Source organism: Lonchura striata, chromosome 7, assembly GCF_046129695.1.
Source record: "Lonchura striata isolate bLonStr1 chromosome 7, bLonStr1.mat, whole genome shotgun sequence".
Taxonomy (NCBI): Eukaryota; Metazoa; Chordata; class Aves; order Passeriformes; family Estrildidae; genus Lonchura; species Lonchura striata.
Window position 1 is genome coordinate 29911377 of NC_134609.1, and position 21551 is coordinate 29932927.

The 21551-nt window shown below is 43.4% G+C and overlaps 1 protein-coding gene across 1 annotated transcript in view; it reads right to left on the minus strand.

Annotated features, from left to right (window-relative positions):
• Positions 1-21551, minus strand: part of ADAM12 (ADAM metallopeptidase domain 12) — a 179508-nt gene that overhangs the window by 123716 nt on the left and 34241 nt on the right. The window contains exon 3 of the mRNA XM_021526349.3: positions 6402-6475. Within this exon, the coding sequence (XP_021382024.2) occupies positions 6402-6475 (74 nt within the window). The remainder of the gene's footprint in view (positions 1-6401; positions 6476-21551) is intronic.

Genomic DNA, 21551 nt, shown 5'->3' on the forward strand with positions numbered 1-21551 from the left:
AAGAGGACAAGCAGGGAATGTCAGGGGTCTATATAGACTTTGGACAGGGTGGGCTTCCCTGGCTCTCCCGTTGGGGCAGGAAGGAGGGTCCAGGGATATCTGATCAGAGCCACAGGGTCCTGGGAAGAGGAATTAGAGTGTCCATGGGCTCACTGTGACACCAAGGCTGGCTCCAGCTGGACGCCCCCGTCCTTTTCCTGCACAAGGAGCTGGGGCACAGCGCTCCTCGCCACGTGGGCTGCACTATCAGCAGGAGATTACGAGCTTTCCAGAAGGTTTTTATCTCCTGTCTCCATCCCCAGTTATGGATTTTCTCTCCTGGAGGATTGCACCGTGCTGTGTGCGGGTTGTCACGGCGCTGGGGCTGAGCAGAGGGAGGAACAACATTCCTGCTCTCTCCCCACAGCCAGCCCTCCTCCCGACCTCTCTGCTGGGCCACGACCAAGGGAAGTGCTGAAAACCTCACATTCTCACACCAAAGGGATGTTAAAACACAGCTCAGAAAATACTGGAGTCTACTGCTGCAATGTACTCTGAGAGTGGAACCTAAAGCAGGCTAATTCTGTATTAAATTTGTTAGCAATTGCCTATTATTGTTATATCTTTACCTGGAAGGGACAGCTTAGGATTGCTCTGACTGGCAGAGTGAAAAAGTAAAACCCTTGGGCTCACTTGGCTCAAAGCTGCCAGCTGATGACACGCAGGGAGCTCAGGAAAACAATGGTGCAGAGAACCCTGCACCTGTCCCACCCATCAGACTGATTTTGTTTGCTGTGTGAACGAGGTCTGTAGTTCTGCAGAACACACACAGCTGTGTGTGAACCTTCCCACACCTCAGTTTTCCCAGAGAAAAGGGTTTGACCCCTCAGTCCTTCCCTCGTGCCCAGGCTGCAGGGTGGGGACAGGGCAGCACTGACTCCCCTGACCCCAAAACCAGGGTTTGGGATGTGAGTAGGGCAAGCCTTCTCTTCTCTCCAGGGAATTTGGCACAGACCCATTATCCTGCTGTATTGTAGGCATTGAAAGAGAATATTGGCTTTGACAGACTTTATGGCAGTCACAAAAATGCCTCAGAATTTGTATTTCTGAGTCTTTTTATCCTCTCCCCTTCCAGCGTGTTATATCAGCATATAAATATCTTGTTCATATATAATATCTGTTCCTTTTGTTTGGGGTACTCATGTGAGGAGTTGGAACTCCTTATGGGGAACTCCTCGTGTTTGTGGGGGTTGAAACTAGGTGATCCCTAAGGTACCTTTCAACCCAAGACTTTCTATGAATCTGTGATTCTGTGAAGATAAAAAACAGACCAAGAAAGCAGCAATTCTCTCCTGATGGGGCTGGACCCTTTCACTCCAAAATGACACAACCAGAGGTAGCCCTGACCACACAACCTTAACTGCCTTGCTAAAAACCATGGAACAAACCTTTGTTTCTCATACCCATGATAAATATTGCACTTTTATACCACAAACCTGTGGGAAATACTGTACCCTTAGAGCCACAGACTGATCCCAAATTACTGTAGGTCTGGTAGCTGAATTGCCATATTTTGGTGGTGACTGGTGCCATTGCAGAAAGGGAAAACCTGCTCCTTCCAGTCAAGTGAAACTTTTCAATTCTAGTAAAATCCCTACTCTCAGCTGAGGCTGAATGCTGCAGTACAGCTGCCAGCTCCAGCACTTGCAGATAAACCAGGCTGAGGTCACAGTTTTTTGGCTAAGACACAGCACAGAATTATAATAGCAAGTATATTCTGACAGGTCCCAGCTCTCTGTTTGGGGTTTGTTTGTTTAGATTTGTTTCTCTCTCCATATTTCAAGCCATTGATTCTATAGAAGCATGTCAGTCCATTAACAAATCCTGTCAGCTATTTTCTTTGGCACTGGGAATGGGTTGTTTCCCTGCTAAGTTAATCCAGCTCCAATGTCACTTGCACACCAATCAGTGCTCCCATTCAGGGAGGTTGGGCAGAAAAGTGGAGAGAACGTCTTCTTTTCTTTTAACCAAAAAGAGAAAACAAAATATTGCTGAACTCTGCTGGAGCCTTCTCAATCCTTTCAGAGTGAGCTCCAACACTGGGCCATTACATCCCAACCCATCCTGGGTACTGGGTCTCCATGAAGAAGTGGAAAATGTGCAAGGGAGACAATCATAGGTGACCTAAACCTCTGGAGTTCTCTGGGATCCTGAGGGATTTATAGGATAAGAGGGAGTCTTATACCGTGGCCCGAGTTGGATTTTGTCTCCTGATAAAATGGAAGAATTTTTACAGAGGGAATAAAAGGCAGCAATGCAACCTCATATATTGCCTTTTTTATATTGCTTTGTTAAGGCTGGGCTATAAACCTGACAAAAAGGAGCATAAAATGATGGGGAAATGAAGAGTGAACTCAGCTCCTCTAAAATATTCCAGCTTTTTCTTTCCATTTCCATGTTCCAAAGGACACTGCCAGGGGCCCACCAGCCACAACCACACTGATGTCACCCTCACTGCTCCCTCTGCCAAGCTGGACTATGAAATCCTGGCAGAAAGGAACTGTCCACGACACACCTGGGATGTTCTTGATGTCCTCAGGGACAAAGCCATCCTCCCTCCACACTCTTCCTCATATGCCCTCAACTTATCTCAGTTTTTTATCCTTCTGTGATATCCCCAGCCTCAGGTACCACAGGAGCAGCACTGGGAAAGCTCCCCAGCATCTGTTCAGAGTTACATTGCTCTGACATTCATAATTATGACCTTTGTCAGCAGATCATGTAAGCATGAAATTAATTTTGAAAATCAGTGATTCCACTGACTTTACCTGGGTCACTCACATGTTTAAAGTTAAAAGAACACTGAAGAGCTTTGCTGTGTACAGACCTAACCCTGACAGAGCGCAAAACACAGACAAACAGCCAGTAGCCACAGACTGTTCCACTCTCCAGCTCAGATTTAATCTCACAGGGGCTCTGTTTCACTGCCACAGCCATGAACTGCTTCCCTCTAAGACCCACATGCTGCAATCAGCTTCCAAGGGATTCCTGAGTGCATACATTACTGTCCCTTGCACACCAGCAGAGCATCAGTATTACACACATAATGCACCCCAGCCCAGCCAGCTGCTCCAAAAAGTGGTTTGTTTTGCAGCTGATGGATGCTTTGCTGATTCTGGAAATCTCTCCATATGACAAGTGTTCTAAAACATTTAAGGTACTACAGAGCTGAAGGTTCTCAAGAGTGCAATCATCTTTTGCAGCTAAATCATGGTAAGGAATGTACTTGCAACGTGAGCTCGCTCGCAGGTTTTCTGCCTGTGACAAATTGAATCCAGCACAAATAATTTTGGGGTTGCAATTACAAATGGGCAGCGCCTGGAAATTAATCACCAAAGTATTTAATGAATATCCACAAAAGTAATCTCAACAGCTGCAAGCCATCTAGATTTCAGACCCTAGGCTGCCAAGTCAGGTACCAGCAACTCTTCCAGAAATCACTCAGAACATCTTGCCCAGTACATATGAACACATTTTGATGGGTCTGAATGTCCGAAAACACCAAACTGACATTCAGTATTTCCACAGATAACAGATGGTTTCACACATTGCTCCCCACTTGGGGTTGTCTAATGTATCTGAATCGTGTTTTGAAATGTAACTCAAGGTTCGGAAAATCTCTAAGGTTTTCAATAAATGGAGTTTAATGTCAAGGCTACTCAAAGCAGCTGTTCCTCCTAATCATGGAAAATCACATCCAGGGTTTTTTTGCATGACCCAGTGAAGAAATTATGCAATTTAGAGGTCCCAGGCACCTCCAGCCCCACCATTCTCCAATGCTTTACAGGAAACCACAGAAAGATAACAGCACACATCTCAGAGCTTCGTGTGCTGCCACTTTTTACTCCAGAAAAGGTGTTTGTGTTTCTTTCTCCACTCCTACCTGCAGCAGGTGATTAATGGCTCAATGCTTGCATTTGAACTCCATGTTCCACACCAATATCAGAAAGAGGGAGCAGGGGCTCCTCTGCATCCTTGGAGATTCCCAGGACACAGGGATGGGAACACTGCTCCCCTCCCCAGGTTTTCGTGAGCTTTTCCCACCTCTGGAGTCCAGAACCCACAGGTCCAGCCTGCCCTGCTGCCATAGATTTTTGCTCTGCAGAAATTCAGGCTCTCATTTCTCTCCTGAGCTTTATTTCCCTCTCCATGCCCCTGCAGAGTCCCTGGAGGCAGCAGGATGCTCCTGCCCCGTCACCTCCTGTGCCAGTGACAACAAACCCAACACCAGCACTACAGGCAGAAGAAACACAACCACAATTTCCACAGACAAGTACAAAGAGCTTGGCATTGTTTTCCCTGGGAAGCACAGCCCAGTCCTGCAGACCAGTGCCTGGTGTGACTTACAGAAACAGAAACTCTCCTACACATGCACACACTGAGAAAACTTCTCCAAGATTATGGACTTGAAACACTCAGACCATAATCTCTTAGGAAAATCAAATGTTTCAGAAATTCTGAAGAAAAGAGAAAAATGTTTTTGCAAGACCGTGACCAGTTTTTTCCTGTGAAGTGCCTCATGTGCTACGAATGCCAACCCAGGCCAGGCTGACTGTCCCATTCCACAGCACTGCCTCGAAGCTCCTGATGGGATGAGGAACCTCCTGTTGTCAACACCACACACAGCTCTCCCAGAATGCAAACCTTCAGCTGGACACCCCACCAAGCTAAAAAAAAACATTCCAGTTTACTCCAGCTGAAAAATAATTATTAATAAACGTATTTCTTCAGGAGCAGATTTCAACATCTACAAATCCATGCAGTCTGTAGAGGTAATTTATTACACTTTCCTGTCTTGCTTCTAAAAGAGGTGGAGATTGCATCTTACAATCTTCTAAATCTGACTTTATTACAGGTACAAGAGAGTTTGGTATGTTCAGCAAAGCCTGTATTAGCAGTTTTATGGTTTTTTATGTTCTTTTAATCGCTGACATGGAATGTAAATAGTTTCCTCAATTGCTGCATACTTCCCATTCCTGCAGGAAGGCACACCCTTCGACAAAGATTAAGAGAATATAAAGTGAAATCCCTGTTTACTAAAGGAATTAAATTCTCCTCTAGTTACTGGAACACAGCAACCTGTGCATGGGGGATCTACACCCCCTTCAAGAACAGGTTTTCAACAGCTAAGAGGCATTAAAAATAATATAAAGGAAGCTCAAGATTTGGGCTCAATGTCGAATAATAAAGTGAACTGGAATTCCTCACAGCTGGGTAATGTTGGGGTCCATCCAAATGACTGGGAATACAAAGCATCTTGCACTGTTTTACTCCAGAGGACTAAAGAGGTGCCCCGTGGTTTTCCATTGATGTTGTCCATCCCCAGCCCGAGGCAGGATGTCCCTGGGCTCCCCTGGACGTTTGCTTTCACAGGCACATTCCTTCCACCTAACACATCAAACTGCATCACTCACATCCACTCTCTATTAAACTGACAAAAATACCTCTGTGGCTTTGGTTCCCCAGCAGGGGAACCTACAGAACTCACAGATCCTTGGGAACTGTTACAAAAAATTTTCCCTGGGTTGAGAGTGATCTTTGGTTTGCCTTTGACAAACAGCACGCAGTTGTCCTGATCTGAATTCCCACCATGTATCCTTGAGATTCTCTTAGAGGAAAACTGAACACTTGTGGGGTAGTCAAAGACTCTGGTGAGTTTTCATGTTTGTCATGGACTTCCATAGCAGGTCTTTCTCTCCTGTATGGTTTTTTTTTAACAACTCTGCCCATGAGACAGACTGCATCTACAGCAGTCCCTGATCCCTCTCTGAAATCTCACGGCCATGAGCAGGATTTGCCAAGAGCACATGGAAAAATGCACCCAAACACAGGCTCAAGCCCAGTGCTGGTCCTGGGCTGCAGGAGGAGCACAACCATCCCATCATCAGCCCCTTGCCAGCAAACCCAGAGAGCTCCATGTAACATTCCTGCAGGGGTTAATCCCCAAGTCTTGACTCATCACCCCTGTTGGACACTGCATGGAGCAGATCATGGGTACAGACAGCACTAGGAGGGATGAGTCCTCCCCAGAAATTCCAGAGACTGTAGGGTATTCCAGATTACTATAAATAAAAGGCCTTACCACAGGAAAGAAGGACAAATCCAAAAGAAATACACAGGAAAACCCTGAGAGCAAGCATGTCCATTTTCAGCCCCACATAAATGCACACAACCATAGAGATTCTTGCTCTATCAGCAATGCACAAACACCCATAATCCAAACTGGAACAAAACTCTCTTGTTAGGGGACTCTTTATAGGGGACCAGTAGCAAAACTGGCCCCAGGTTAATTTTAAACCATCAATTTTAAAATTATAACCTTCCTCCAAGAGTACAAAGTGCCCATGCAGCAGGGTACTTACTCATTCCTCTCCAGATCGATGACCAGATGTTTATTTTCAGCTTGAATTACAAACTGCAGCACTGCTGGGTGGTTCTGAAAAAACAAAACAGAGTTGGTTGAGTCCAAACCCAGAGCCCATCATCCTGCACCCAGCTCTGCCAGGGAAATGGACACATGATGGAATCAAAGGAAGGTTTGGCTTGGAAGGGCTCTTAAGAACCATTTAGTTCCCATGGGCAGGGACACCTTCCACTGACCCAGGCTGCTCCAAGCCCCAGTGTCCAACCTGGCCTTGGGCACTTCCAGGGATCCAGGGGCAGCCACAGCTGCTCTGGGCACCCTGTGTCCAGAAAAGGGAACAATTCCTTCCCAATAGACAAGATGTATTTCAAATTTTTAAAGACGTATTTCAAGCTTTTCATACGGCATAATTAAGTTTCATCTTAAAAGAAAGAAGAAGTGGTGTTGCAGAATTAAGGTCATAGAATTTCCTGAGTTGAAAGGGACACATAAGGATTGTCAAGTGCAAAAAATGTGAAATATCAATAAAACTATGGTCAACAGTATTACCAAGTATCTCTGTGACAACAACAGACAAAGTATTTTTGCATATACAAGTATTTAAGAGAACTTTCTAAACAAAACACCAGCAACAGAGCCCACAGAAATCCCAGCTGCACTCCAGCATGGATCAGGACATCTGGATTGCATTTTCAAGCACCATCATGACTGTGTGCAATCTTCACACTACCTTTCCCCTGGTTATAAAACCCCAGATCTTCTTCATCTCAAGCACCCAAAGGTAAACCCAATGGCACCTTGTTCTTTTGAGAGTTTTAAAGTTCTTCTAAAAGTTCCTATGCCTTCTGATACTTACATATTTCAACTGAGTTTTCTCACACTCTGTTCATGTAAATAATGATTATTTCACGTTCTTTGTGGGTGGAGAGAATTGATAGACGTTAGTTTAACCAGTGTGGTTGGAGAGATTGCAGTTTCACCCTCCAATCCACTGTCATTTTTACTATTGTATACACAGTGGAGTCAGAAAATAAAGTTTACCTTTTAAAGTACTTTTTCTTTCTTTTTACATCTAGCCTGCTTCTGCGAGTTATTTTGTGTCACAGTGTGACAACCCAATAATTTTTTGGGCAAGCTGTGAGAGGGGGTCTGGAGCAGTGGAGGCCTAAAAGACTTGCAGGAAGGGGCAGTGCACCTACACAGGCTCTGGAAACTGCACTTCCAAGGAGAAAGCACAGTTTGCAATAGGCTGGCTACTCTTGATCCAAAAGACTCTGCTCACATATATATTAAAATTGTTTACATTTAACTTACATTTCATTAAACAAACTCACTGGATTGCGCCACAGCATTTCCTTGTTTGAAATTCCAACAGTAGCTCCATAAATCAGCTGTTCCCCCGTCCACTCGAGATGCTTTTCTGGAGATTTGTGTCAGCCAATTGCAGCTAGAATTATTTTAGGGTTCTAGTGCTTAATTGATTTATTGAGAAATGTTTCTGAATCTGTGACTGTTGCAGCAGAGCCCCAGTGGAACCTCTGTGGCAGACAGAGCATCCCAATCCTTGGAATGCAGTGATTTTCAAATGGTTTGAAAAATCAGAGATGTTTATTAAAAAGCAAAATTACTGGGAGGCTGTCATAGACTAAACAGAATTGTTCAAATGAGAAATAGCTGAGAATTCTCCAGTGCTCTCAGGCTTTATTGAGCCCAGGCTGGGAGTGAGATACCATTGCTTTATCCAAAGTGTCCTGCTCGTGAGAATCCAAACGTGCTTTCTCAGCAACAGCATTGAAATTCTGCATCTCTGTGAACTCTGCAGAAACCAGATCCCACTAGAATGCTAAATAAATGCTTCAGACTATCCTTGGCACTCAGCAAACACATGGGAGTCATTTATTGGCATGAATATTTAGAAGCAGTGTTGATTATGACTTCAGTATTAGTGCATTGCTTCCAAAACCCGTGAGATCTACAGAATGTGGAGTTTTGAGAGAGTAAACCACAATTAATTACAATATAACACAGTAAATAATTAAGATATTGCAGTGGCACAAATGGATTCTTTTCAGCTGAAGGCCCTCTTAATATGGAAATGACAACTATGTTTATTCATGAGTTCACAGTGGTACTTATTTGACAGTCAATGGATGTTGGTAAAGTTGCAAAGTTAAAAAAGCAGCTGCAGAATAGAACAGGCTGTTACAAGACAAAATCATCTCTCAGAGAATTCCTAAACTGAAACTTCTCATGGAGCACAATAATGGCCCCAGTTATGGATGCTGCATTGCTTTGCACAAGACCCAGGTTCAGAATCTTGCTTCACCATCGATTTTTCTTTCAAACAAATGGCTCATTTCCTTCTTTTCCATCTGCGAGGAGATGAGACTATATTTTTCCTTAGTCTGACTGGAATTCGTAAGCACAAATACAGCAAAAATTACCCACTGCACAGGTGTTAGGGTGACTACAAACAGAAACACTTGAAATTATAAATTTCTAATGGTAAAGAAAAATGAGTCTCTTTCAGAAAGGGCATTTGAGGTTTGTGTTTTGGTTTTTCCTCCTCTTTTTTAATCCATACTCCTGTGAAATTAATTCAGATTTTTTGTTTGATACAGCTTTTTTAGGGGGGGGTTTCTTGCAGTGGCTGTGGAGTCTTCCCTATAAAGATTTTGCAAATTTTTGCCACAAGCCCTTAAAAGTTCATTTTAAATCCCATGAAACACTGTGATACCCTTGCCTTGCAATCAATATTTTCCGAACTGAGTTGCAGGGTGAAATAGGAATGAATATATATATTTTCCACAGAGAATAATCAAAAAAGCACCTTGTAGGGGTACAGAGCCTTCTGCTCAGAATGTTTGAGAGCCACTTGTTCTAAGTCTTTCTTAAGAACCACAAAAATCATTTTTATGCTGGTGCCACAACTTATTCCCACATTGATCCCTTTAAAATTATTGACTGTGGAAGCCAAGTGGACCTGCTGAGAGGGGCATTATTTAAACCATAATGAAGAATTTTTTATGGTTCTACTTTCTTTTCTCCACAGACTCAAGTTTTCTACTTCTCTCCTAAAAGTGCAGTTTGCTGTTTCCCTTTTAAGTATTTTTTTTTTTGTGGCATAAGAGAAGATTTCATCAGTGCACACAAGCTTTTCCCTGATATCCTAAGAGGCCAAATTTCAGGATGATTAAAGAAGGAATCTCCATAACTTTCCCCTCTTATCTAGAAGATTTGCATCCAAAATCTGCATCAAATATTATTAAAAAAAAAAAAAAACCCAAACCAAAACAAAACAGAAAAGCACTGCCTCCCTTAATTTGCTTCTTCCTTGCTTGGAGCTGAGGGGTTTTGGTCTGAATTGATGTTAGAAAAGCTCAATATTCTGAAGGAAATTAGTGAAACATTAAGTAAAGGTCAAGCAAGAATTTTCACTGATAAAGCAGATTTAAAAAAATAATAAATCAGCACTTGATTAACTAGAAGATGAAGGGACAGCAGCCTACTTCTGAGTCAGAAAAGTTCTGCCGTAAAACTACTTGAACTAGTACATGTTTCATAAATACTACTTTTTTTTTTAACCTTTTCAAATCACATTGATTCTCATTGAGAAAGAGAAAAGGAAGGATAGTTTAGGGACTAAGGGCTTCCCCTGTGAATGTGGGGGTGGTGTTGGGAATACTGTCTAATAATAATGACATCTAGCCACAAAATAACCCATTTCTATTTCTGAAATACTTGTGGAGAAGATACATTTGGATAAATTTTGTTCACCTTGGTGGAATGCCCATTCTGAAATTTGAATGCAAAGGATTTCTCACTGAGCAAAATCTTAATTATTGCTGGATCCCCCTTTCCTTTGGGCTGTGAGCTTTTCCCTACTGGGACCGGGAGAGAAGGCTCCAAGTCATTTCTTATTACATTTGAAGAGCAGAAAACTGATGGAATGGAGAGTCCTAACACATCTGTCTTTGCAGCTCCCTCTCTATAAAAAGAAAGGATTTTACTGGATTGAGAAGCCTGAGTTAGATCAGCACATACAACTTTAAATAAATTCTAGAAATTACATCATAGAAATAAAGAGAAATATCTACAGATAAAGAAAAGAGCGAAAATGAACTCCAACCAGCAGCATTAATTCATTTGGCAACAGAAATGCATTTTCAGCTGTATCCAGTGTTTAAATCCACTGTTTGAGGATAGAGATCAGCACAAGAAATAGAACCAAAAGGGGTCATTTTGCTTCTCTGGTTTCCAAGTTTTAAATTATATCCTGACAGGGCCAGACTGAAATAGGCAGGTTTGTATAATCCAGCAAAGTGGCTTCCAGGCCCTCCAGAGCTGGTATTAACTTGGCTAAAGCCAGCCCTGAACAGGCTCAGCTTTGCCCGTGCCCAAGGTGACCTTGGCCCATGCAGTGCTGAAATGGGTAAAAATTGGAAAGACAGAACGTAGAAACTAATAATTAAGAGGAGAATTATGGCTTGTAATTAGTTGTATGCAACATTCCACATGGCTCCTGACATTCCACAGGGAGCTCAATAAAATGCCTCCCCTCACGGGGTGTCACATTTCATAATTACCTGCCTGGACTTCAGTTTGAAGAGAAACTACATCAAGTCAAACCAGAGTCAATGATTTGACCGACAAAGGATTCTACCAAGGGGTCATGTGGCAGCATTTTTTCGTCCACAGTTTGAAAGTGTGCTAAAAACACAGATGTTTGCTGTCTGAGCAAGGCCCACTTTGGAGAGAGCCCACCTGGAGCAGCGACCCCAGATCTGGGGCAGGACATGGACATGGAGCTCTTGGAGAAAGCCCAGAGGAGCCACCAAGGCGATGATGGAGATGGAGCCCTCTGCTCTGGGACAGGCTGGAGAGCTGGGAATATTCACCTGGAGAGGAGAAGCTCCAAGGAGAGCTCAGAGCCTTTCCAGGGCTGGAAGGGGCTCCAGGAGAGCTGGAGAGGCAAGGGGACAAGGCATGGAGGGACAGCATAGGAATCAGAAAAGCAGAAACTCCCACAGACACTGAAGGGTTTGAGCTGCAGCCTTGGAAGAAGCTTGGATTGATGTAAAAATACAATACACAAACTTTAAGCATAAAAACCCTGTTTTTCTATCATGTTTCTATAGTTGTAAGTAACTAAGTGATGGGTAAGATGGTGAAGGGTTTCTAATGTAAGGGTGGGGTTGTATGGAACAAGCTGAGAGTTTAGAAGTTTTAACAGAAGCAGATGTGTGCTGTGAGTTAGAAGCCCACTGGACAAAAGTATCCACAGTGCAGCAGAAGTGAGTAAAGGTGATGGGTTAGAAAAGCAAAATAAACCCTGTGGCAGCTGTCATTGGGTTAGAAAGTTCTGCACTGCCTTGTAACCAAGAACTTGTGACTGCTCTTCAGCTGTGGCCAAATGCCTGCTCCTCTAAAATCTGAGACTGATGTTTATCTGAGCAATAAATCATTCTTAGCCTGAAAATAGTCCCATCCCTTCATTTCTAGTGGTGACAATGACAGGACAGGACACAGGGAATGACTTCCACTGCCAGAGGGCAGGGATGGATGAGATTTTGGGGAGAAAAATCTTCCCTGGGAAGGTGGGCAGCCCTGGCACAGGGTGTCCAGAGCAGCTGTGGCTGGCCCTGGATCCCTGGAAGTTTCCCAGACCAGGTTGGACACTGGGGCTTGGAGCAGCCTGGGATGGTGGAAGGTGTCCCTGCCATGGCAGGGGTGTTGCACTAGATGACCTTGAAGGTCCCTTCCAACCCAAACCTTCCTGTGATTCCATGATCCCATGTACTTTCTCCTCTATGCTCTTAAAACCAGAAATTCCATCACAAAAGACAAGGGTTGGGAGATTGTTATCTCCTAAGCTGGGCTCTGGAAATTAAGGACCTTTGAAATTTATCAGGTAGTCACATTCCACACACATACATATGTTTTTTCTTGGATCAGAAGAGTTAAAACCAGGAATTAGAAACTGCATACATGGGGAAAGAGTCCATTATTTCCAGCAGGGAAAAATTCCATGCCATTTTTTGCTATCTATATGAAAATACCTTTTATTTCCCTCGTTTATCACCCACTGACGTTCTGCATTAGTGCTAAAAGGTGTATTTACAGTATCAGATCTTTGGGCTGATATTATTCCTCTACTATCTATAAAACACAAAAAGGGAGAAGCTGGGAAATCTATATGAAATAAAGTCACTCAGGGAATCTTACCATGGAAACTGGAACTCAATCCAACAAATGCAAGCTGTCTACAAAATATATACATTTAAGATAATTACAACCTGCAACAAATGCTGTAAATTGTATGCGATGCTTTTAAATCTATAAATTTTTCCTGGTTTTCTTTTGGCTTCAGTTTAGAAGTGAACACAAAGAGCAACGTTTTCTGCAAACACCTCCAAGAGTAAGCAATATTTCATGTGCACGACATGAAAAGCATAAACATTTAATTCTTATGGTTTTGCAGGTTCCTGGGGGCAGCAAATTCAGCTGTGCTTTGCCTCTCTCAGATGAGAAGGATGTATCCCTGTGGGTGCTTATAATGAGCACCAGCTAAGAGAACAGAGCCTTTTGCAGTTGTTTTTTTTTTATTTTCTTTAATGGCTTAGCAAAGACTCCCAAGCCCTTAACAAATTGGCTGAGGCAGTCCAATAATGTAGGAAACCAAAGAACTTCCAAGTTTGTCCCCAAGTTTATTTTAAAGTGATTATTTGGAAGCAGAATGATCAGATTTTTGCTTTCTTGCTGGCTGTACAGAGAAATGCAAGATTCTTCTATCTGGAAGACACAATAGCTAAATTTGAGGGTTTTTTATTTTATTTTTGTCTTCTTTTTCTTAACTCCTATAGCAAATTGCAACTGCTGCTTGGAGATAGTGAGGCTTTTCCACTCTCTGCTTTTCCTGCTTCCCCCACTGCCATATTATAAATCTATGGAAGACATATATATCTTATATATAAAATTTATATATTTTATATAAATATAATATATATGTATTATATATATTATATTTAAATATATAAAATTTATATCTTTTTTAAAACTTTCTGCCCCATACGATCTGGCAGACCCCATGGCAGATGAGGGCCTAAAGGAACTTCTCTGCTCCTTTCCTGGTTTTCTTACAGGAATCATGGAATGGTTTCAGTTGGAAGGAATCTCTAAAGATGATCCAGTCCAATCCCCCTGCAATGAGCAGGAAAACCTTCCACCAGCTGGCAGAAAACCCCACCGTGGAGCTCATGGGATGCAGATAAAATAGGAGCACTTGGGAACAACCCTAATTTGGGAAACTTCTCTTCATAAGCAAAAAACACTTTTAATTAAAATGAAAAATCTCAATATTTCTATGTGCTGCCTCTAGAGCAGTGCCAGCACCAGCCTCTGCCCATCAGGTTGGTTGGCAGCATCTGCTGAAGGTCCTGTGAGTCTCCATTTCTGTGTTTAAATTCCCAGCTCCTCGCTCACTGTTGCTGTCCCAGGATCCCTATCCAGAGTTAAAAATCCGAGCAAACAACGCTCAAGAAAGAGGAAACCCAGAAGTTCATTGTGCCAGACCAAAATCAATAAAATTACACAGCTCCAGCTCCCCATTTCCTGCTTTCCATGCAGGAACACAAAGCTAATGACTGCTCCTGGAAAGGGAAAACATGCTTACAACTCAGCTACATCCTTTCTGTGAGCTATTCCTGATTTACATTTTTTCAAAAATCAAAGGGTAACCAGGCTAAAACATGTTCAAAATGTCATAACATCGAGCAGCAAATATTTTAGGAGCAGATCCAAAATAACTGGCTTGATGTTTGAAAGAAATCTGCACCTTGTCAGGCTGAGTTATGTTGTGAATTTATCCAGTATCAATAAAAAGTCAGGCATAAAACGTGAATTCAACTGTTACACCATATTTTCATTATCAAGCACCGAGGTTACACTAAACTATATTAAGGTGCATTTGATCAGCTAAAAATGGAATAGCAGAAAATTTTCAGCTTTATACCTTAAAAAACAAAGTGAAATAAATTCTTTCTTTTTAATTGAATCTAAGCAGTGCAAATAGGGCTGCCTTGGTTTTACAGAAGATCTCCGATTATCCTCTGAACTACATTGGTTAAAACCAAATCAAAATCAGTATTCCCTTTTCAGTACAAACCTTGCAACAACAACAACAACAAAAAATCTCGGAAAGATTTTCAAAAACAAGCTCTGAGAGAACAAACATGGGTGAATTATGAAAAAGGGAACTGGTGCTGCCAACACTTTGAAGGAGCCGATGGGGAGCGAGCTCAGGATCCTCCAGCTCAGGATGTGGGCTGGGAGAGGGATGGGAGCTGGAACACAAAGCAGCCAGGGGAGGCACAGCAGCCTTCCCGACTCTTTGCAGCAAAAAATCTTTGCAAAGCAGCCCCAGGCAGCCTCTGGTGGGGATTTATTGCCCTTCCCCGAGTGCCTGGTGACCTGTGAGGAGGCTGCTCTGCATCTGGGAGAGGAGATTCCTTGGATTCACAGACCACAAAAAAAAAGGGAAGAAAGGAAAATGCAACAGCATATGGTTTTGTCTGAGTGAATGACAGCACTGAAGTGTGAACTTGATCTTGTAGTAAGAACAAGCAATAAAAATAATAATAAAATATGTGTGTTTTTAGCCAGCCCTCATTACGGCGGTGTATCCCAAACACAACATCTCTGTCAAGGGCTGCTTCCACAAATCTATCCAAGAACCCCAGATTTGCTCATCCAGTAACTGAAGTGACTCCATGGAGTCAGGACTTCCCACCCAGCCCAGCAGGACCAGCAGCAGGATCTCAGCTTGGAAGCAGCTCCAGAGCAGCAGAGCTGTTGAATCCCAGCCTGATGGAAGGGTGTGTTTGCTCTCCCATCCCATCCCCTAAACTGGCCAGAGCCCTTCCTGTCCTCTGACACCCTGAGGGGGTGGCCAGGAGGTTGGCTGATTGCACCAATACAGATTTGAGTTTTTGAAAGATCTGGAAATAAAAAAAAAAAATCCTTTTAACAGAAGGGAAAAAATAGCAAAACAAAAAACTCCTTGAAGAGTCTGGTTAAAAAAATGAGCTGAAAAATAAATAATCTTCTATATTTCTTTTCCTTATTGTATTCACAGAATCACAGCTTGGGTTGGGTGGAAAAGGAACTTAAAGCTCATCCAGCTCATGGGCAGGGAACCTTCCCCTGTCCCAGGCTCCTCCAAACCCCAATGTCCAGCCTGGCCTTGGACACTTCCAGGGATGTTGCCCCAAAAGCTTAAAGTGGAAATCTCCTGTAGGTTTCTGGGGGAGTGTCTGGGTGGCCTTATATTCAGAAAAGTCAGCTGGACACCACACAGCCTTGGAGAGTTGAGAAGCTCATGGCAGCTCCTGCTCGTGGCAGCTTTTACTGTCCCCACTGCACCAAGATGGGTCACTCTGTTAGAGAGATATTTAACACCTGACAATTTCAAGCCTGGGTTCAGACATTTTTTTTTTCCTTGCCTCAAAACCAGTCCAGAAGCTGGCCCAGGAATGAAACAACCTGGAATTGGCTCAGAGGAAAGCCACAGTGATTACCCAGTATTTACACTGCACGTATGAATCACAACGGTTCGCTGTGCTATCAAACAGATGGGAGCAGAAAGCACCTCTTGGTTGGAATCCATTATGTGCTGCTTAAACAATGCTCGGTGCGAGGCTGTGCAAGGAAAACAAACATGCCAGGGCTGGAGAAAATTGTCACAAAACACAACTTAATAGTGCTGGCAGGCAGGAAGCAATTCACTGGGGCTGGGTTGCCTTAGTTATGGAGCAGAGCTCGCTGCAGCCGGTCCTGTGCAATTTGGGTAATTATGATGGGAGGGAGCAGCTGTTGATATTTGCCAATTTGAAATGTACGTGGACTTCTTTGAGGACAGTGCAGTGCAAATGTAGTGGATCCCGTTTGGGTTGTTCCTGTCTGGAAAAGTAAAATTCCTCCCCTTTGTCAGGACGCTGGGGGCTGTGACCTCCTTTTACCAGAAGTTTGATTACAACATCACATTCTCCCCGTGTGCTCAAAGAGCCAAGGTCAAGCATGGACCATGTCAAAGGCTTCATCAGCTCGTTACCCAGTGTAATTATATTTTCTGCACCTTAATCCCTCTGTCCCATCATACTTCCTGAGGGTATTCCCAGCTAATAGCTCTGCATTTTCCCACCCTCACACCCACTGTTCCACAGCAGAGCTGGAGCTGAGCAGCCAGCCTGACCCTCCTTGGAAACATCTTCCCTTCCACACGTGGAATTATTGCAGCCATCACTTGTGGGGAGCCCAGGACGTGCTGTGCACTGTGGGGGAGGAGAATTATGATGACAATTACTGCTAAATTTCCAAGGATAAGAAATGGCCTGTCCTCCAGGTGCTATCTGCTCATGTTCCTCTCAGTGGGAGCTGCCTGGGGAGGGCAGCAGCAGGTGAGCCCCAGGTGTCACACAGGGGCTGTGACACCAGGGGTGTGTGTGTCTGCTGGGGGAGCAGCAGAACAGAATGGGATTTCAGGGGTAATACAGAATAAAATCCATTCTGAACCGTCAGAGTCACTACCTGAGCCACTCCTTACACCCCTCAGTGTCACCTGCAGCAGCGCCAGGACAGGTTTCCCCCCCTCCATCTGGAAGGGTTACAAAGCCACGGAAAACCAAACCCAAAATCCCACTCTGAAGGTTCAGCAAACTGCCACAGGGAGAAATAATGAAGAATTCAGTAGGAATTGTGTCCACTGAGACACAAACAGAGGTGGCCACCCATTTCCCTGAACTGGAAGTCAACTTGGAGAGCTTCAAGAAATCCCATAAATTTTCCTGTCACTGAAAGAGGATTTCAGATGCTTTTTGTTTCCCGTCAATACAAATCTGGCTGGGCTCAGTGAGTTCTATTGAATGCACATGTATCTCCTTCGAGCCACATTTCATGCTCTCCAAACATCTCTCTCTAAATTAAATCCTTTCATATTCCTTGAAAAGCTCAGCTCTTAATTAGGAAAGAGTTCTGATTTTCCATTTTCATTAATTCATTCGATTTCAAGATTTTGAAGCCAAAGTAATTGCAGCTAAGTGAAACTTACTGAAAGGCAAAAAGATACAATCAGTTTCAGACAATGAGAAAATTAAGGATTTTTTTTTGAATGCAAGGGTTGGTCTAAATGTCCTGGCTAAACTGAATTCTCAACAATGCTACAATCTCCAGAGAAGCAATGATAGATGTTTTGCCTCTCTGAATGAACTCGGAGGGTTGGCTAGATTAATGCTTGAATTACTTAATTTATTTGGCTTAATTTATATGCTGTTCTTCACTTTCAGAGCCTCCCTCTCCCCCCCATCACACAGTTCCACTGCACCAGGCCCGTGCCAAGATCTCTGAGCTCAGCCTTCCTTCTCCCTGAACATCTCTCCCTATTATGTGGCTCTGATTAAATCTCCTGTGCTAATTTGTTATTGCAGTCCCCAATTTGCTTCTGGATTCCAGTTCCCTGCTGCATCCCAAACACTGGAATGCAGGACAGGACTGAGAACTCAGGGTCTGATTTCCACTCTTTCAAACCACAATTTGTCTCTGATGATCTTTCGAAGATGATGAATGCCTTACACAAAGGCAGATAAAATATTCATATTTTTTAAACTAATGAAAAGGGCGATTTCACCCCGCTCTTGGGCTACTCAAGATAACTTGACAAACTTCCCAAAGCTGTACTTCCAAGACACATGAATCATTTTTATACCCTGGAATGTGCCCTAAGAGAAAGAAGGATCGGAAGATTTCCTAGTAAAGTAAATTATCCTGAAACCTGGGGGCAGAATCTCACATTTTTCTGCTTAATTAGAAAGAGACTTTGCCCAGAGACACCCCACCTATACAGTGACATTCTTGGAGAAAACAAATGGCACAAAGGAGTGTGGAAAGCACAGTAAATTTATCTCAGAACACTCATCCTAGAACAAAAACACATGTGGTGTTCTGACTGATACCCCCAGGTTTAAAGTATTAATGACCAGTATGTTTCTTGCCACAAAGGCAAAGACAAAACACAGATAAAAATGTTGTTGCCATTAATATCCACACAAGAAAAAAACCCTGTATACAAAACTATCTATTCACGATAAAATGTATTTTAAGATATCTAAATTTGCTATAAAGTCCATTAGGCATCTAGTTACTCTTGGAGATAATTTAAGTAATTTCAATTGCAATCTGAGCTTATAGAAAATATGTTTCTTTTCACATTACCCATCTGTTCCATAAGAATAAACTAAAAAAAAAAAATTTCTAGAACAACTTCTTCCATAACATATTAGATAAACCCATGGCTCTCAAAAATAACCCCTAGATCAAGGTTATATAAATTGATATTAAAGCTCAGCAAAGATCTGCTTTACAGTAAATCATCGAGAAACAGGGACAGCCTTTCTCCGTTGAAGGGCACGAGGTAAGTAACTGAAGAGGAGGTAAAAACAGATAATCAATTATTTCAGTTGGTTTCAGGGTTACTGCTGAAATTCTCAGCCCCTTAGAGAAAACCCAAAAATCAATAGAGCACAGAATTTTGAGATAACAAAGAAAGAAACATCTCAAAGGCATTTGCAATATATGATAAAAGCATAAAGCGAAGTCTGCTTTCACCTTCAGAGTGCAAATGAACAGGAATATTCCTGAGCCTGCTCTGAGCTGACTGCACAGGGGTGGGAAAGAGGGAAAAACCCTGCAGAAGGTTCAGGGAGCATCTCCATTTCCCACCCTCACCCCATGGAGCAGAGCGATGTCGGAGTCCAGAGCATCCCTCTGGCTGCCCTGGGACCCTGGCAGGGCTCAGGAACCCCCTGGACAGAGCCCCCAGAGACACTGGCTGTGATCTCTGTCCATGGAAAAGAGTTTTAAACCTTACAGGATCAATTACCAGCTCTGAGTGTTTGATATCAGTAATAATTAAGTGTGGCACGGGTGCAAAAGTAAAATTTTAGGATTCTAGATGAGGGGTCCAAAGGGGACAAGATGGAGGAAATTGGGTGTGCCTTGTCCTTTTTCTCCTTCCTCATGCCCTCCATGTCTCACTGTGGTGTTGGCATTTTTCTGTTGGTTCAGGCTGGGGACACACTGTCCAACGTAGGTGACAGATATTGGCACGTTATTGTAAATGCAGCCCAGGGAGTTTCTGGTATTTAATGTTTGTCACATCCCACTGAGGGCAGAGCCCCACACGCTGCCCTGCAGGACAGAGCTGGGCAGGGCAGCAGAACATGTGAGAGATAAACAGAATAAACAACCTGGAAACCAGCACAGACCAATTATGGCTTCTGCTTTGGCAATGGGGCTGACAGACAGAGACTTTCTACAATCTCAGAATCATCAATACCTCAGATTCTGACAGAGCACCACAGAAAGAACCACAGGAACAGAACTCTGTAGCTCAGCAGATGCTGGAGCTCAGTGTCCATAGGGACTGGGGGAAAATGCACTTGGCAGGAACCTGGGAATAATGGGAGAAAGCAGCAGTGGCCCTACAGCTGAGATGAGGAGAAAGTAGAGTTATAAGTTAAAAACTTAATTTCAATTGTTCTTTATAGAGTCAGATCTCCTCCCAAGATCTTCTATGCAAAACCTGGGCTGCCAGAGCATCCCATCCTGGGAGAGGAGCCTTTTCCCACCCTCCTGGGCAGCTCTCAGCTGCTAACAGACCCTGCAGTCCTGTCTTCACAGTGTTTCCTCCTCTTTTCACTCCATTATTTGTATAATCCTACTCTACTTCTGCTTCCATCCCCAAAACCAGAAGCCAATGACTTGGCACAGGTAGGAGAGAGCTGCAGCACAACACAAAATTTAACAAGAAATTCCAGAGCCACAGCTTCCACCCTAAACCGGTTAGGTGGGAGTATTCAATATCCCAACCTCCATGGCATCCTGATCCCCTTCTCTGTTTTCAGCATCTATCCTTGAATTAAAAACAAAATTTAACAGAACAAAAGGCTGAACTTCTGCTAAAGAATTCTCTTCACCCAGCTGAGAAAGGAGTTAATGCTGTAGCTGTCTAGGTGTTATTTAGTCTGGTTGCAAGTTGTACAAAGCCAATAATTACAAGAGAAAGAAAACCTGTTGGTCACCCATTTTCCACCCTCAGCAGAATAGTGTTGCCTATGAAGTTTCAGGTATCGAAAAATCCAGAAAAATCCAAATCTTATCCCTTGTAACACAGAGATGGCAAATTTCCCAAAGGAGGTTTATATGAAGCAGAAGGAACAGCCTCCACTTTGCATCCAATCATAGAAAATATGGCTTGTGGGACCTCAGAGGTTCCTGCCCAGGAACCTCAGAGGGAAAGTGTTCCCTATGAAGTTCCAGGTATTTAAAAACTCAAAAAAATCCAAATCTTATCCCTTGTAACACAGAGATGGCAAAGTCCCCAAAGGAAGTTTCTATGAAGCAGAAGGAACAGCCTCCACTTTGCATCCAGTCATACAAAATGTGGCTTGTGGGACCTCAGAAGTTCCTGCCCCATGTCAGGATCAACACCACTCTCATTAGCAGCTCTTCTCTGGCTTTTCTGAAACTCCAGTGCACTCAGAGACCTTTATCCTCCCTTCCTCATGATATGCATGTCAATACATCCTTTTCTCATTATCTTTATTACTGAGCTCTTCCTCGCTGCCTTGTAAGGCCATTCTTCTTGTCCCTGCCCGACAGGAGCACATCCAACAGTGTCACACAGAATAATTACTGCCTCTTATTTCCCTGCAGCCATTTCCACCCTGCAGCATCCACCAGGGCCCTGCTCAGCCTCCCCCTTCTCCACTCTGCCAGCCCCAGCCCCTTGCTCCTCACCACAGCCAGGGTTTCTCCAGCCATTCCTGGCTCTCCTTCCCGTGTCCTCCCGGGTGAGTTATATCCCTCATTTATTTTAATGACTGTTTTCCTGCACAGGAATTATTCAAGGAGGAGCTTTTATGAAACATCTCCAGTCCCTGGGGGCTGAGTGTCCTGTGAGATCCTCAGCCTCCCACCTGCACTCCTGAGTCCTTCAGTCCCCACGTTATTAATCACTGAACCTTGGGATAGTTTAGGTTGGAAATTACCCCTGGGATCATGGAATCCTTTAGGGGGGGAAAAGACTTCTCAGATC